The sequence below is a fragment of the Mobula birostris genome, chromosome 5 (assembly GCF_030028105.1).
Source record: "Mobula birostris isolate sMobBir1 chromosome 5, sMobBir1.hap1, whole genome shotgun sequence".
Lineage (NCBI taxonomy): Eukaryota > Metazoa > Chordata > Chondrichthyes > Myliobatiformes > Myliobatidae > Mobula > Mobula birostris.
In genome coordinates this window covers 64,699,452-64,716,640 of record NC_092374.1, presented here as the reverse complement: position 1 = coordinate 64,716,640, position 17,189 = coordinate 64,699,452, and the positions used below count along the sequence as shown (strand labels likewise).

Below are 17,189 nucleotides of genomic sequence, written 5' to 3'. Positions count from 1 at the left end.
AGCATTTTGGATAAGGGGTGCTCAACCTGTATCATTTTGTATTTACATATTCTATTGACAGTAACAAGATTATGAACATATGATCAATTACAATGCTTTATCTCCAATTTGTGTTCCTGTATAATGCACAGTTGACTAAAACCTGTTATCATCTCCACAATTTTATATTTTTTAATTTATTTACCATAAATATTTTTGCAATTGTTGTATTTTACAGTCAGTGCTAAGCTCCATTTATAGAACCATATTGTGTGGACTGCATGAAGAGATGTTTAAGTAACTAAAATGCTTTGTCTTACTTTTGTACCACTTGCTTATAGTATTCCTCTATCAAGGCCTGCTTTTGCTAAGGATTTTCGGGACCATGCTGAACAACAACATATAGCAGCACAACAGAAGGCTGCCTTGCAGGTAATTTTGAACATAATTTTTATTATTAGTGTTGATGACATATACCCATTTGTCAAATTTTTAGTGAGAAAAACAGTTATTTTACTCCGTTATGAACCTATTTCTATTCATGAATTTTCTGCCTAGTCTCAATGTGTAAACTTCTGAAAGCTATTTAATGCATGAAATTGAAAATTTACTCTGGGGGAAAAGCTGACATCTCTGATATCAAGGAGAAGATTTCGTCCTTTGCAAATGTTTTAAAAGTGTGGTGGGCAACAGGGAGGATACACAATCATTCTGACTGGCAGGTCATTCACAGACTGGGGTTTAGAGCCTTGGGTTTTGCTTGTAATTAGATTTTGTATGTATAAAGACTATGATTTCACTTCTCAGTCTGTAAGGAAGGCAAATTGTACAATATTCAGTTAAATGAAAATAATGCTACTACGTAGACAATATCAACAGAATGCTCAGAGGCTTTGGTTGATTTTTGCATCAAACTGTGCTTGGTGCTATGTGTGTATTATGGAGGCTCAAATTAAACCACACATTAGTGCTTTCATCTTCAGAAGAACATCTATTCTCGTAATATTGAATTGAATTGACTTTATTTCTTACATCTTTTCACATACATGAGTAAAACTCTTTACATTACGCCTCCATCTAAATGTGAAATCATAGTAATTTATAATAAATAGAACAGTCAATGTAATATAGAGAACACTCAAATCAGCGTGAGTTCATCAGTCTGATGGCCTGGTGGAAGAAACTGTCCCGGAGCCTGTTGGTCCTGGCTTTGATGTTGCAGTACCGCTTCCCAGATGGTATCAGCTGGAATAGATTGTGGTTGGGGTGATTTGGGTCCCCAATGATCCTAAGGGCCCTTTTAACACACCTGTCCTTGTAAACGTCCTGAATCATGGGAAGTTCACAACTACAAATGTGCTGGGCTGTCCGCAGCATGCTCTGCAGAGTCCTGCGATTAAGGGAGGTATAGTTCCCATATCAGGCAGTGATGAGGCCAGTCAGGATGCTGTCAATTGTGCCCCTGTAGAAAGTTATTAGGATTTGGGGGCCCATACCAAACTTCTTCAACCGTCTAAGGTGAAAGAGGCACTGTTGTGCCTTTTTCACCACAACAGCTGGTGTTTACAGACCAAGTGAGGTTCTCGGTTATGCCGAGTGAATGCCGAGGAACTTAAAGCTGTTTACCCTCTCAACCCCAGATCCATTGATGTCAATAGGGGTTAGCCTGTCTCTATTTCTCCTGTAATCCACAACCAGCTGCTTTGTTTTTGCAACATTGAGGGAGAGGTTGTTTTCTTGACACCACTGTGTCAGAGAGATGTGCATCCCTCCAACGACAGTATGCTGTCACTCATCCATCCACAAGGAATGGGGAGTACCAGCTTGCTGAATATGTCAGTTACTTGAAAATTGTTCAAAAAGTACAATATTTCACATACAGATAACATTTAATTTGCCGAACTATGTCATCTCCTTAACCCTTTTAAGTGTTTTACAGTGTAATTCTAATATATTAAGGCCAAACAATGTTCATATAAAAATAAATTAAATTAATGACTACATTCACCATGCCATGAACTGCCAAATCTTCAGAAAATATTTCTGCTAATAAGACTAAAACTGTATAAACATATGCTAAAATGTAATTTCACACTTGGCATAATTCATTGAGTTTATTTACATAAAAAGGAAGCAGTCTGATTATAGGCTATGCATAGATTTTTTTGCATTGCTTAGCCTTGGTTAAGGTATGAGTTAAAACTAAAATCATTAATTCTAAATCACTGTGGTCTGGTTATTTTAATGGTATTTCTTCAAGTTAAACAGAATTTTTGTGAGTGAAGTTGAAGAACTTCTATTCTGAGAATTCTTTGCTAGTTGTGTGAAAATTCTTGATGTACTCTGTATGCTGAATAAACAAGTTTACTAAATACTGTTTTTGTCAAGAGATGTGTTACTCTTTTAGGATATAAAGTTCCTCAGATTGGTGTGTGATGTACAACAGTGGTTCTCAAGTTTGTTTCTGCTTGTAGCCCACTTGTGACTTTCATTTACCTCTGTGGTCCCTATCCTCCATAATTTCTGTGAGCTGCTAAAGTTTTCTGTGGTCAACTGTACTAATTATTCTAATATACAGTCAATATTTACATTTTTAGGTATTACAGTATATGCTAAATATAATGTTACAAGTATATATGAAAAATAATTTCCAAGCTCTGAGCAGAACATTTATGAGATTATATGAATATTCTTCCAATGAGCAACGCAAAAGAGCTTAATATTGTTGCTTTGGGTATTTAATGAATCCCTTGTGCGTGTTGCTATTGTGAGATCTGTGCTGATCAACTGGCCGGAGTGTTCACTTGGATCCTCTCCAGTTTGCCCGTGGAACACAGGTGGATCAGATGCCGTATCATTGGCTCTTCACTCGGCCCTGAAACATCTGGACAGCAAAAATGCATACATAAGGATGTCCCGTATCGACTATAGCGCAGTGTTCAATACCATCATCCTCCTCGAAACTAATCAATAAGCTTCAACCCTTCGGCCTTAATACCCCATTGTGCAACTGGATCCTGGATTTCCTCACTTGCACACTCCTCATCTCATGTTTTCAATATATTTATTTCTTATTATTATCTCTTTCTTTTTGTATTTGCACAGATTGTTGTCTTTTGCACATTGATTGAATGCCCAAGTTGGTGTGGTCTTTCTATTCTGGTTACTAAGTTGTTATGGACTTATTGAGTATGCCCGCAAGAAAATGAATCTCGAGGTTGTATATGGTGACATATATACTTTGATGATAAATTTGCTTTGAACTTTAATGCAAACTAACAAGTTATTGAATACCTGGTTACAACCTAGTTAAAGATAAAATCGAAGATTGCCTCTTTTCACATCAGGATGGTTACAAGATGTTGGTAGGTGAAGAGTTTAACTAAAACCGCATTCAACTACATAAGAGGTGGGAAATCCAATTTTAAATTTTTTTGCTTTCTTCCAGAGCTGTGGAAATTTATTTTGAATAAAACTGGTTAGCCAGAATTTAGCTTGAGTCGTAATATCACTCAGCGCAATAAGACATTCTTGCAATGTGGTGTCAACGTCATTCATATTTACCCCAAATGGATCCACCCAATCTGGAATATGCATCTTCAGCAGGACTCTGAACTGAAATTCCATATCTACCAATGTACAGTTGTTTCAAATGATCAAGATATATAATCACACAGACACAAGGAAATCTGCAGATGCTGGAAATTCAAGCGACACACACAAAAAATGCTGGTGAACGTAGCAGGCCGGGCAGCATCTATAGGAAGAGGTACAGTTGACGTTTCGGGTCGGGACCCTTCGTCAGGACTAACTGAAAGAAGAGATAGTAAGAGATTTGGGAGGGGGAGGGGGAGATCTGAAATGTTAGGAGAAGATAGGAGGGGAGGGGTGGATCTAAGAGCTGGAGAAGGGAGAGGATCATGGGACGGGAAGCCTGCGGAGAAAGAGAAGGGGGAGGGGAGCCCGGAGGGTGGAGAGCAGGCAAGGAGTTATAGTGAGAGAGACAGAGGGAGAAAAAGAGAGAAAAAACAGGGGAAAAAGAAAATATATATAAAAAATATATTAAATAAGGGATGGGGTGTGAAGGGGAGGTGGGGCATTAACGGAACTTAGAGAAGTCAATATTTATGCCATCAGGTTGGAGGCTACCCAGACAGAATAAAAGGTGGTGTTCCTCCAACCTGAGAGTGGCTTCATCTTTACAGTGGAGGAGGCTGTGGATAGACATATCAGAATGGAAATGGGACATGGAATTAAAATGTGTGGCCACTGGGAGATCATGCTTTCTCTGGCGGACAGAGCGTAGGTGTTCAATGAAACAGTCTCCCAGCCTGCGTCCAGTCTCGCCAATATATAGAAGGCAGCACTGGACGCAGTATATCACCCCAGCCGAATCACGGGTGAAGTGTCGCCTCACCTGGAAGGACTGTCTGGGGCCCTGAATGGTGGTGAGGGAGGAAGTGTAAGGGCATGTGTAGCACTTGTTCCCCTTACAAGGATAAGTGCCGGGAGGGAGATCGGTGGGAAGGGATGGGGGGGACGAATGGACAAGGGAGTCATGTAGGGAGCGATCCCTGCGGAAAGCAGAAAGCAGGGGGAGGGAAAGGTTTGCTTGGTGGTGGGATCCCGTTGGAGGTGGCGGAAGTTACGGAGAATTATATGTTGGACCCGGAGGCTGGTGGGGTGGTAGGTTAGGACAAGGTGAACCCTATTCCTGGTGGGGTGGCGGGAGGATGGGGTGAGAGCAGATGTGCGTGAAATGAGAGAGATGCATTTGAGAGCAGAGTTGATTGTGCAGGAAGGGAAGCCTCTTTCTTTAAAAAAGGAAGACATCTCTTTCGACCTGGAATGAAAAGCCTCATCCTGAGAGCATATGCGGCGGAGACGGAGGAATTGCGAGAAGGGGGTGGCATTTTTGCAAGAGACAGGGTGGGAAGAGGAATAGTCCAGGTAACTGTGAGAGTCTGTAGGCTTATAGTAGACATCAGTAGATAAGCTGTCTCCAGAGATAGAGACAGAAAGATCAAGAAAGGGGAGGGAGGTGTCGGAAATGGACGGGTAGACTTGAGGGCAGAGTGAGAGGCAAAGTTAATGAAGTCAACGAGCTCAGCATGTGTGCAGGAAGCAGCGCCAATGCAGTCGTTGATGTAGCGAAGGAAAAGGGGGGGACAGATACCAGTATAGGCTTGGAACATGGATTGTTCCACAAAGCCAATGAAAAGGCAGGCATAGCTGGGACCCATAAGGGTGCCCATGGCTACACCTTTAGTTTGGAGGAAGTGGGAGGAGCCAAAGGAGAAATTGTTAAGAGTAAGGATTAATTCCACTAGACAGAGGAGAGTGGTGGTAGAGGGGAACTGGTTAGGTCTGGAATCCAAAAAGAAGTGGAGAGCTTTGAGACCTTCCTCGTGGGGGATAGGGACTGGACATCTCCTACTAGTTCTTTCAGTTAGGCCTGCGAAGGGTCCCAGCCCAAAACGTCGACAGTACCTCTTCCTATAGATGCTGCCTGGCCTGCTGTGTTCACCAGCATTTTTTGTGTATGTTGCAAGATATATAATCAGATCATCTTGCAATTCTATTTTAGGAGTGCACAGTGAAGGAAATTGCATAAACTTATCACGTCCAATATCGCTGCTGAAAATTTTGGGTTTTCTCAGGAAATCTGTAAAAGCCTTTCTGCATGATATGAGATTGCAGTTTTTTTCCTTGTAACTGTTTGTTTAACAAACGGTTTTTCAAACATATCTAACAGGTAAACTATTTCAGATGTAGCAGTGACAATTTGTTCTGCAAGCTGCTTATCACTTAGAAATGCTACAATATTATCAAGAAAAGTGAATTTAACTTTCTGTCAATATATGATCAGCATCAGGAATTTAAAGGAAATAGCACTGGCAAATAGTGATGCAGCCGTGGTAGACTTCATCCGTTTTTGCCTCTGCAGTTTAGCCATTTATGGCAGAGGACCCCATGCTGAAGTCCGCTGATGTACAAGATGTTTTGCACTAAAGCAAGAGATCTGAGGGCGAAGTGGTAGTTGTATTGTGATTTGAGAATTGATATCTGCTAAGCTGTGAGAAAACAGGATATCCAGTTCTCTAAGATTTCATACTCTAACCTAGGTATATTATTTTGCCTCGTTATACACAAAGTAATTTATAACCAGTTCTAATGTCGATGAATTTTTATCAGCAACATGTGAAATCTATTTATTGGCTTGCATTAGAAATTCTGGCTCACCAGTGATGAAATTGCATTATCCACATGTTCAACTTGTCCATCAATACTTATTAATTAAAATCCAGTAATATTGGATTCAGTCATGAATTTTCCTAGCATAAACTATCATATGTGAAAGAAATATGCAAATTTTTACAACTTTGCATTTCCTAACTTTTCTGAAAAGTCTGTTCCTACATGTTGGCTGTTACCTTTTTAAACTGCTCAACCTGTAGGAATAGTTTTCATTTACTGAGTTACCTTTCCAGATACACTTAATATCTTGAAAATATTGATTATAGTACCCCTTTAACTAAATTTTACAAAGTCTGAAGAGTCAGAATCATTTAATTGTAATGGTATATAGAAGGCCAAATGATCTGTTGATTTTCTGCCAACTCACAATACAGTAATCCTGTTGATGCTATTTTCCCACTATTTTCCCCAAAGTCCTGCAAATTATTTTCGTTGCTTTTGCAGCTTCATTTTGAAGACATTGATTTGGTTTCCATCCTTTCAGGTCGTGAATTACTGATCCTAACTACTGTTTATCCTTGTGTCCCATTTATCTTCTGCACGTACATTTTAAATCTGAATATTCTGATCTTTGAACTATTTACTAATAAGGAACGTTACCCTACCTAAACTAATCTTGTATATATATACCACTATCAAATCTCTTGCTTTGTTCCAAGGAAAACAGTCCCAGCTTTCCCATTCTAACCTTTCATACTCAAATTCCCACACGAAAATATTTTCTGCAGAATTTCTATGATCTTTGTTCTTTGTTAGGATAGACTTGCATGTGCCCATTGAAATCTATTTATTCAATCAATTAATATTGATGTGTGAATACTTCTTTATGTATGTGTGCAATATTGTGCATCTTTGTCACCTTCAAACTTGAATGGGCATCCTTCTATCCTGTAACAAGTAGTTTATAATTCTGATAATTAGATGAAACTACAATAGTTTTTTGTATTACACCATTAGATACAACCCACCAGGATATTCTTTTGAGAATCTATACTAAAAACCTCTATTAAATCCAGCAAATCTTAGCTGCATGGTTCCTTAATTTTTACATTGATTATTTCTGCCTCTTCAGTGTTGTTGTCAGTAGGTTTACACATCATTTCTATTAGGGTTCTTTCTCTTAATTTTACCTGTAAGCTGGTCACTGCCAGTTGTATGCTCTGAATTTGACTGTCATATCTTCTATGGTTTTATGTTTCTTGTAGACCTTTACAAGCCTGCATATTTGTTACTAGTTCTGATGGTCTTGGTTTTGGTAATGATTACCCTATCATACCCTTAGAGTTGAATTTGTGCCTGCAAGTCACAAAAACATGAGAACTCGGAGCAAAAATAAGTCATCTCCCTTTCTGTGTATGCTGTCATTCAGTTCCAATTACTGTGTCATCCATTTATTGGGCAGAGGAGATTCGGTGCCCATACAACTTGCCCGGGTGCAAGGTTGGATTGCTCTGGATGCTGAGCTGATTTGAAGAGCTTCAGAGTGGCTTTGTGCTGGGTGGTGAAATTTGGGCCCTGGAGCCTTTCTTTTGCACAGAGAGTGTTGGTCTTTTATTTTTATTTTTTTTTAAAATTGGGTTTTTTCAGGTTTCTTGCTTTGTGGTTACCTATGAGTAAGCAAATCCCAAGGTTATATACTTTATACAGTCTTTGATAATAAATGAATCTTGAACCTTGTTACTTGATTCCCTTGTTATCCAGAAATCTAACAGTCTTTTGACTGATCTCAGCGACAAAACCTTAGTTGAGGAAATGCCTTGATCCTAAATGGCCAACCCTTTATTCTGACTCCGACTCTTGGTGTAGATGCCTCAGCCATGTGAAACATTCTATCCATATTCATTTTGTTTCAATGAGATAACATCCCATTCCAGATATGTCTATCTGACCTCTCCTTATGGCAAGCCTACCACCCCATGAGCCAGCTTGATGAATCTTTATAGGGTATGGTCATTTAAAATTAAAGTTCATAGCTTCTTGCAGAAGGGTGGGAGGGTGGTGAATCACTGGAATTCAAGATGCTGGGTGGTGGGAATTATTGAGGAGTGGTAATTAAAGAGGAAATATGGATTTTTTTTGAAAGATCTTGAAATTGAGGGCTATGGAGGCCTGGGCCAATTGGCCATAATTGTTTTGGATTATAGGCCTGTGTTAAAGAGCCAAGTGACCTATTCTGGCACCTATTGTGTTCATTGACATATTCATTCTATAAAGAGTATATCGTTCAGGTAAAGAAACAAAATCATGTTTAAACAAACAATGTTCTACTTGTCTTCTAAATTCATTAAGGTTTTTTTTATATAAAGAGACAGAAAGAGAAAGAGACATTAGCTTTGAACAGGATCTAGTGCTTTCCTGGTGCGTATGACAAATAAATTCTTCTAATGAAAATGGTGCAGCTTGTTATAACGTCAATTATAATTGATACCTATACCTGGCTGGAAACTCAATTTATTCGTAGAGATTAGCTTTATTTGTCACATGTACATGGAAACATACAGTGAAATGTATCATTTGCGTTAACAACCAACACAGTCCGAGGATGGTGCCGGGGCAGCTCTCGAGTGTCACCATGTTTCCAGTGCTAACGTGGCATGCCCACAACTCACTAACTCTAACCATATGTCTTTAGAATATTGGAGGAAACTGGAGCACCCTGAGGAATCCCACACAGTTACAGAGAAGACATACAGACACTGGCGGGCATTGCACCGAAAACAGTGACTGCTGGCTCTGTAAAGCATTGTGCTAACTGCTGTGCTGCCTTGCCACCCTTGTGCTCTTCATTTATATACAAAATGCTTATCAGGGCAACCAGTGGAATAGGAATTAGCTTCTGGAGAACCTAATTTGCTTTCTTAATTCCTCATCTGCTGCATGCTGTGGAATTCATCAGCCTTATTCTAATCCTGCATATCTAAAATCTGATTAAGGACTGGTTCAGATTTATTATAAGTTTCTCCCACTTCCACCTTTGAATTGGTGTTGCATTTGTAGTATGGGAATGAACTAATCCAGACAACTGGTACATGTTGGTGTTTATGCTGTATACAAGTCTCCTTCCATTAAACATCTTCTAACTCTGGTTCTTAACCTTTTTTTAAATGCCATGGACCAATATCATCAAGCAAGGGATCTGTGGATGTCGGGATGGGTATCAATATATTATGCCTTGTAAAAGTATTCAGGCACTAACCCATTGTTCACATAAATGAGTATTACAATCAGCGATTTTGATCAATTTAACGGAGAATCTTTATTTGTGAATCACATGCTGCTCTTTTCACACATTGAGGGCTATGGGGGCAATATCTGTTTCCACAAAAAACAGGGAAAATTGTAAAGCAAGTACTAAAAATTCAAAAACTGAAATGTCAGCAATTCAGAAGTATTCACCTTATACGTAGTTGAACCAACTCTCACAGCTACTACATCCAGTATTTTTTTTGGATATGTCTCTATTAGCTTTGCCCAATGTGAGAGAGCAAGATTTTCCCATTCCTCCTTGCAAAATTACTCAAGCTGTGCCAGGTTAGTTGAAGAGCGGCAGTGAACAACAATCTTGAGGTCTTGCCAGAGATGTTTGATTGGGTTAAGATTAGGACTCTGAGCTTGAATTTCCAGCATCTGCAGAATTCCTGTTGTTTGAGAGATGAACTTCCCCAGTTTAAGCTTTCTGGCAAAGACTAGCAGTTTTTAAAAAAAAAAAATCCAGGATCTCTGTATTCCCCAGTTTAAGCATTCATCTTCACATTAACCCTGACCAGATTTCCAGTCTCTGCTGCTGAAAAACATTCTCATAGCATGATGCCAACTCCACCATACTTTACAGTAGGGATGGTGTTACCTGGCTAATGCACAGTATTAGATTTACACCATTTGTAGCACTTAGTGTTGAGGCCATAAAGTTGCACTTTAGTCTCATCTGACCATAAGACCACCTTCTACATCTTTACAGTATCTTCTAAGTAACACTTTGCACAACCTTTCTGGACCTTTCTGTTGTTCTTAGCCAGGGCTTCTTCCTTGCCCCTATTCCATAAATACCCTTTTTCTGTAAGGCATTAGAGATTATGGAGCTGTGAACTTCATCTCCAAGTACAGCGACTGGCTTCAGCGGGTCACTCAGAGTGACTGTTGGTGTCACAGTACAAGTGTCATTCTTCTCTGGAGTGTTTAGAGAGATGACCTGACCTAGGCAGTGTGGCTATGGTTTCATGATCGACTGCACTGAGCTCTGAGGTATATTCAGTGCCTTTGGGATGGGTTTCTACCCTTCTCCAGATTTGCACTTCTCTATTATTATTTCCTTGACTTGTCTTGAATGCTGCTTTGTCTTCATTTTGGTTTGGTCTTGAAAATTGACCATACTGCTGGACCTTAGAGAGAGAGAGGATATTTTATCTTATGAATTCATTGAAAACAGGTGATCCTTCAATTTTCTACATGAACAAATTGAGTGAGTTGATGAGGTAATATACAGTATTCACCTGAGGAAAGTTAGCATAGTAGTTACAAAGTAATTATGTAGTAATTTTTCAGCATCACAATTTTGGTTTTTAATTTTTAACAAATTGTTGATAGGTTTTAGAATTTTTCTTTTGATTTGACATGATGCATAATGTTTTGTAAATTAGCTTTAAAAAATCCTACATCAATATATTTTAAATTTAGTAAATGTGAAAATAGTTGTAGTGCCTTTGTACTTCTTCCAAGGCACTGTACCTTTCTATTGGCATGTATCTTGGGCTATATTTCCAGTCACTACTAGAACAGATTATTTGGTCACTTGGTCACTAACCAACATCAGTCTCTGACAAGCCTGCCCCGGTTTGTTCTGCTTATTGCATTGGCTGTGAAATGTGATGACATGCCTTGCAGATACAAGAAGTGTTATAAAAGTGCAGGTTCATTGATTCAGTCAATTAAATTGCTACAAACAGAAAATTATCCCACATTTGAAATAGCTGCTGATTATACAGTAGATTGAAATCCAGTATAGATTATTAGGAAGTAACCAACAGCCCTCATGCTTTGCCAAATTGTAGTGTCTCCAAATTGCATCCCACCTCAATGCCTTACACAGAAGAGATTTAAAATAAATGCATACTACACAAATGTTTGTCTGGACTGTGTTTCTCTCCGCAATCTCTCAGTCTGAAGTTAGGACTCGCCTTAAATTAATCTGCACAATTCACATTTGTGAATCTGTTACTGGTCTATAATGTCATATTAACATATCAGACAAAATTTTGAAAAGGGCATCATGTTGCAAACAATGCATTTCACTATGTTCCGACATATGTGACAAGTAAGCTAACTTTTAGTCTTTTGATTGCGAGGGTCCTTATGGGTGCAGCAACTTATCAACTTTAGACTTCTTTAAAAATTCATTAATTTTAAATATGAGGTTGTATGACTCAGTTTATACCATATGGAGCAGATTTTTCTACTTTGACTATCTTTACCTCATTAATTTACTGCCACAAAATACAGAATTTATGTATTCCCTACCTGCCTCTCACCTTTCCCTTTCTCCTATGGTTCACTCTCCTCTCAGATTCCTTTATCTCCAATCCTTTACCTTTCCCACCCACCTGGTTTCACCTATCACCTTCCAGCTATCCTCTCCACCCCCCATCTTTTTATTCTGGTATCTTCCCCCTTCCTTTCCAGTGCTGAAGAAGAGCCTCAGCCCAAAGCATCGACTCTTTATTCACTTCCATGGATGCTGCCTGACCTCCTGAGTTCTCCAGCATTTTGTGTGTGTTGCTTTGAGTTGAATGTTATGTTGATGAGGTTAGATGAAGAGAGTGGGAATGGCCAGATTTTCTGTATATTGCTTTGGATTTCCAGCATCTGCAGAATTTCTTGTGTTTATATAGAAAATCTAACTCTTACAACTTTAAGCTGTATTTGATCTACACAAGTCATTACTTTAGAATGGATTTCTGTCTGAAGACCCATTTGTTACTTCAGTTGAGAAATAGGATTTCTTTTTAAATGGCAGTATTGTCCATTCTTGGATCAGAGAAGCTTTTTTAATACACCTCTCCTGATTTTTCAATGTACAATATTAATTGCTGCACTATAGGTACAGTGCCTATAAAAAGTATTCACTACGCCCCTCCCGCCCCAGGAAGTTTTCGTTGACAAATTCATCTAAATTTATTACAGTTATTAAACACAAAATAATTGTTGGATAATTACTCACCCCCGTCAAGTCAGTATTTAGTAGATGCATCTTTGGCAGCAATTACAGCCTTGAGTCTGTGTGGATAGGTCTAAATCCATAGATCTTTATCAGCTTTGCACATCTGGACACTACAATTTTTTCCCATTCTTCTTCACAAAACTGCTCAAGCTCTGACGTGAGGGAACAGCCCATTTCAAGAACATCCACAAATTCACAATTGGATTGAGGTCTGGACTCTGACTTGGTCAGTCCAGGACATTAACTTTGTTGTTTTTAAGCTATTCCTGTGTAGCTTTGGCTTTATGCTTGGGGTCTTTGCCTTGCTGGAAAACAAATCTTCTCCCAAGCCACAGTTCTCTTGCAGACTGTTATCAAGTTTTCCTTCAGGATTTTCCTGTATTTTGCTGCATTCGTTTTACCCTCTACCTTCACAAACTTTCCAGGGCCTGCTACGGTGAAGCATCCCCACAGCATAGTGCAGCCACCACCATGCTTCAAGGGTAGGGATCGTGTATTTTTGATAATGTGTGGCTTTTGGCTTACGCCAAACAGTACTTAGTCTGATGGCCAGAAAGCTTAATTTTGGTTTCATCAGACCATAGAACCTTCTTCCAGTTGACTTCAGACCATTCCTTCCGGCAAGCTCTACCCGAGAGCTATTTTTCAACAGTGGCTTTCCCTTTGCCACTCTCCCATAAAGCTGTGACTGGTGAAGCACCTGGGCAACAGTTGCATGTGCAGGCTCTCCCATCTCAGCCACTGAAGCTTATAACTCCTCCAGAGCTGTCATAGGACTCTTGGAGCCTCCCTCTATAGTCCCCTTCTTGCACGGTCACTCAGTTTTTGAGAATGGCCTGCTTTAGGCAGATTTACAGCTGTGCCATATTCTTTCCATTTCTTGATGATTGACTTAACTGTATTCCGAGGGATATTCAGTGACACAGAAATTTTCTTGTATCCATCTCCTAACTTGTGCTTTCCAATAATCTTTTCACGGAGTTGCTTGGCATGTTCTTTTATCTACATGTTATAGTTTTTGCCAGGATACTGACTCACCAGCAGTTGGACTTCCCAAATACAAGTGTATTTTTACTACAGTCAATTGAACACCTTGACTGCATATAGGTGATCTCTATTTAACTAATTATGTGACTTCTGAAACCAATTGGCTGCTCCAGTGATGATTTGGTGTGGCATATTAAAGGGAGTGAATACTTAGGTAATCAAATATTTTTTGTTTTATATTTATAATTAATTTAGATCACTTTGTAGAGATCTATTTTCACTTTGACATGAAAGAATCTTTTTCTGTTGATCAGTGTCAAAAAAGCCAAATTAAATCCACTGTGATTCAATGTTGTAAAACAAAACTTGAAAACTTCCAAGGGGGGTGAGTACTTTTTATGTGCATTGTAATTCATTTGTAATAATTTCATACAGAAAGATGCACATAAATCTTTAACTTTCGTGAGTGTATCAGCGGTTTAGTTACTTAGTTCTTTGCTTTTGGTACCTTCCAAATTGCTGATGTTTTCTATTGGTTAGAGTTGATTTTGGCAATTCTTCATTAGTTTGAGCTGTTATTATAGTATTTGCTGCTATATGTCAATATATTTAAACCAATGACAAGCAACATTATTGGGAACTGATTTGGATTATTGACTGATATTACTAAACATTTCTGTATTTGAAATCTAATGTGTTTTCTTTTATTTGATTCGCAGCATGCACATGCACATTCATCGGGATATTTCATAACTCAAGACTCAGCTTTTGGAAATCTTATTCTTCCTGTTTTGCCTCGTTTGGAGCCAGAATAAGCACTCAAAAACAGTCTTGATTGTTGGGGAGATTTTTTTCATAAACGAGACTATTTCTTGCACCTGAAAGAACGGCAATAAAGGGAAGTTTAATTTCATCATTTGATGCTACTAATGGACCATGATATATCATCTTGCAGGTTTTGTGTACATCTGCAAGAGGGAAACAGATGCCTAATTTCTGCTTTCCAGTTCATTCGTATGACTTTCCCTCATTTCTCCTTAAATTCACCAGCAGTGAAAGAAGCTAAGTATTCTGTAAAAGTTTAACAGTGAACATGATCTTGGACATCAGGAACTTGTCAAATAATGAGGGTACTCACTTTGATAATCATCTGTCTACAAGGAAGTTGGTACATTATGTACTGTTTATGGATTCATCATTATACCAAGAAAATAAGGTCTCATTTGCCTAATGCTGCTAATACAAAATGGATTGGCCAAGCTCCTGCTTAGCCTGAGGAAACTTAGAAATGTATATTACCGAGAAAAGGTTTTTGTAAGCATGCTTTAGAAATCTTGATTGTATTTCAATGCATTCTGTGTAGTTTAAGCTGAAGTATGTGGCTATAGAACTCAGATTTTGTGTAGTTTTTTTTGTTGAATGTCAGTTTTGTATCCACTGTTGTCAATATTATCATTCTTTATTTTAGTTGAGATCTTGGATTTTGAGTGAAGTCACTCAGTTTTTAAGTGTTAAAAGCCCAGATACAGAACTACTCTTTCATTATGGTGGTACAGTACCAACTTGTATAATTGCTGTACTCCAAAAACAGAACTGCAAAGTCACTAAACCAGACACTTATGATGTCCAATAATTACTTGATTAGAATGTGAGAAAGAGATGTTGAACTGTTAGTGGAACCAATATCTATTCAGTGAATTCCTGACCTTGTAAACAGTATGATACTAGATTGCATCTGGGCTTGCAGTCTGTCTAAAATCCTCCAACTTGGGTACTACATTTGGGCTTGGTTAAAGGGAGACTGGAAAAGCAGCCAAGATTTCCACATTAAACCTGTGCTGGTAGCGTCGCTTCAGGGCAAGATCTAGCATGGCTGTAGTGTTGCAATGGCAGCTTGATCAGATCCCAGACAGTAAACTGAACCTCAGCAAGGAATTAGATGGACGAGGCAAAGATTGTTCAATAAAAAGGTGGTGGGTGTGGGTGCTGGGTGGTGTGCTGAAAAGAGCAGATTTTTCAACCAAGTTGTTAGTTTTCTTTTTGGAAGTATTTAAACCAGATAAACCTAACTTGATCCCTCTTCCCACAAACTGATCAATTGGAAGTTTGTTGTGACAGTGAATTGTTTCCTCACCATCAGCTTAAAGATGAATTTGTGCCACAATAACAATTTTGGAGTCAGTATTGCACAAAATTAAAAGCACACATATTGGCCTGCTTCTCTGCACAAAGGACACAGTTCCACTTGCACACCTCATCTTACCACTAACCTATTATTTATTTGCCTTCCTCTTCTATTCATACAAATATGAATCGGGAGCAGGAATAGGCCTTTCAAATCTGCTCTGCCACTTCACAAGCTTGTAACCCAATATAAATCATTGTGCAAAATCATCTATTTTGAGGAACAATAAATTTGAATGCCTCTTGTATTTTGTGAACACAATTGTTCCATCAATTTACCAATGTTTTGAATGCCAATTGAATTAAACTTTGAAGGAAACCAATAGCAAAATAAGTGGCAATTCCTACAAATGTCCAGAATAAACACACATTAATTTTCAGGTAATAAATTGTACTAAATATATGTAGCACAACAGAACTCTTTATAAGTAGCTAATCATATTATTTTCCCTAGTTTTATTTGATATAACCATAATTTGAATGAGTAAATTCCTGTTTCTGTGTTTCCATTTATCTTGGGCATCAGGTGTTCGATTCATTACAGATTTAAAAAATATTGAAAGCCTTGAAGCTAAGCACAGAAAATTAATTATCTCCCAGGCCTTGGCAAGGATTCAAGAGTTTTATTACAAAAGGGTGATTTATTTCCAGGTAGGTATTCGGTCCATCCAACTGATCAGTGCGATTCATTAAAACGTTGATACATTTACCTGCCATTTGTATTTTGAAGAATATAATAAAATTACAGGTTATTTACAAAAAAAATTAAAACTTGTTTTATATATCCAAAATCTAAATGTAGTGGGTTGCATTTTGTTTGTGCTGCTCTGTAAAAAAAAGTTTCTGTGAGTGTTGCATTTCTTTCAGCTAGGGGAGACAAAGAAGTTTGACACTAACAGTGGTGAAAACAACAGCAAGAAGAATCATGTTATAGAGCAAAACAGCACGGATACAGGCCTTTGGCTTAATGTGTCCATGCTGACCACAGTGCTCATCCAACCAGAACCAATTTCCGCATTCGACCCATATCCCTGAAAGCCCCAATTCTCAATTTCTTCTGCAGAAAAGCATATTCTTGGAAATTAAGGATTAGATGTGTTTTGACGGATGGTGGGTGTGTTTTGATAGGGAACAAAATGTTCAGAGGTTGTGAGGAGCAAGAGATTGGATCTGGAGTCAGTTTACTAGGGCATAGGAAATCACTTGGCATTTTGTCTTTTTCACGTGTGTGGTATGGTGGGTGTGAATATCTTAAATTTGTTTGAGAATGTTTTGACGACTTCATTTTTGTTTTTGATGCACTTTCCACAATATCACAATTCTTATTACAGACAATCCTATCTGTGCCCACAAATGCAGGGGAATATGACTGCAGTACTTGAAATGGCATGTGCACAGTGCAGACCTTAAACCCAGCATTTATGAAAGAATGTTGATTATAATTCCAAGTCAGGGTGATATGTGACTTGGAAACCTGTACCGTACTTCCATATTTAGATAACTTCAAGGTTGTAACTTTCGTGGTAGAGCACAGCAGCACAGAATAGCACTTCATCCTTAACCTATG

General features: G+C 38.5%; 2 protein-coding genes across 3 annotated transcripts in view; one reads left to right on the top strand and one right to left on the bottom strand.

Annotated features, from left to right (window-relative positions):
• Positions 1 to 16,398, top strand: part of inip (ints3 and nabp interacting protein) — a 50,445-nt gene extending 34,047 nt beyond the window's left edge. For both annotated transcript variants that reach the window (XM_072258184.1, XM_072258183.1), the window contains exons 4-5: positions 321 to 411; positions 14,158 to 16,398. In XM_072258184.1, the coding sequence (XP_072114285.1) occupies positions 321 to 411; positions 14,158 to 14,253 (187 nt within the window). In that variant the 3' untranslated portion in view covers positions 14,254 to 16,398. The remainder of the gene's footprint in view (positions 1 to 320; positions 412 to 14,157) is intronic.
• LOC140197757 (uncharacterized protein KIAA1958) overlaps positions 10,247 to 17,189 on the bottom strand; it is a 169,653-nt gene continuing 162,710 nt past the window's right edge. Inside the window, exon 5 of the mRNA XM_072258182.1 lies at positions 10,247 to 10,616. Coding sequence (XP_072114283.1) covers positions 10,395 to 10,616 — 222 coding nt within the window. The 3' untranslated portion in view covers positions 10,247 to 10,394. The remainder of the gene's footprint in view (positions 10,617 to 17,189) is intronic.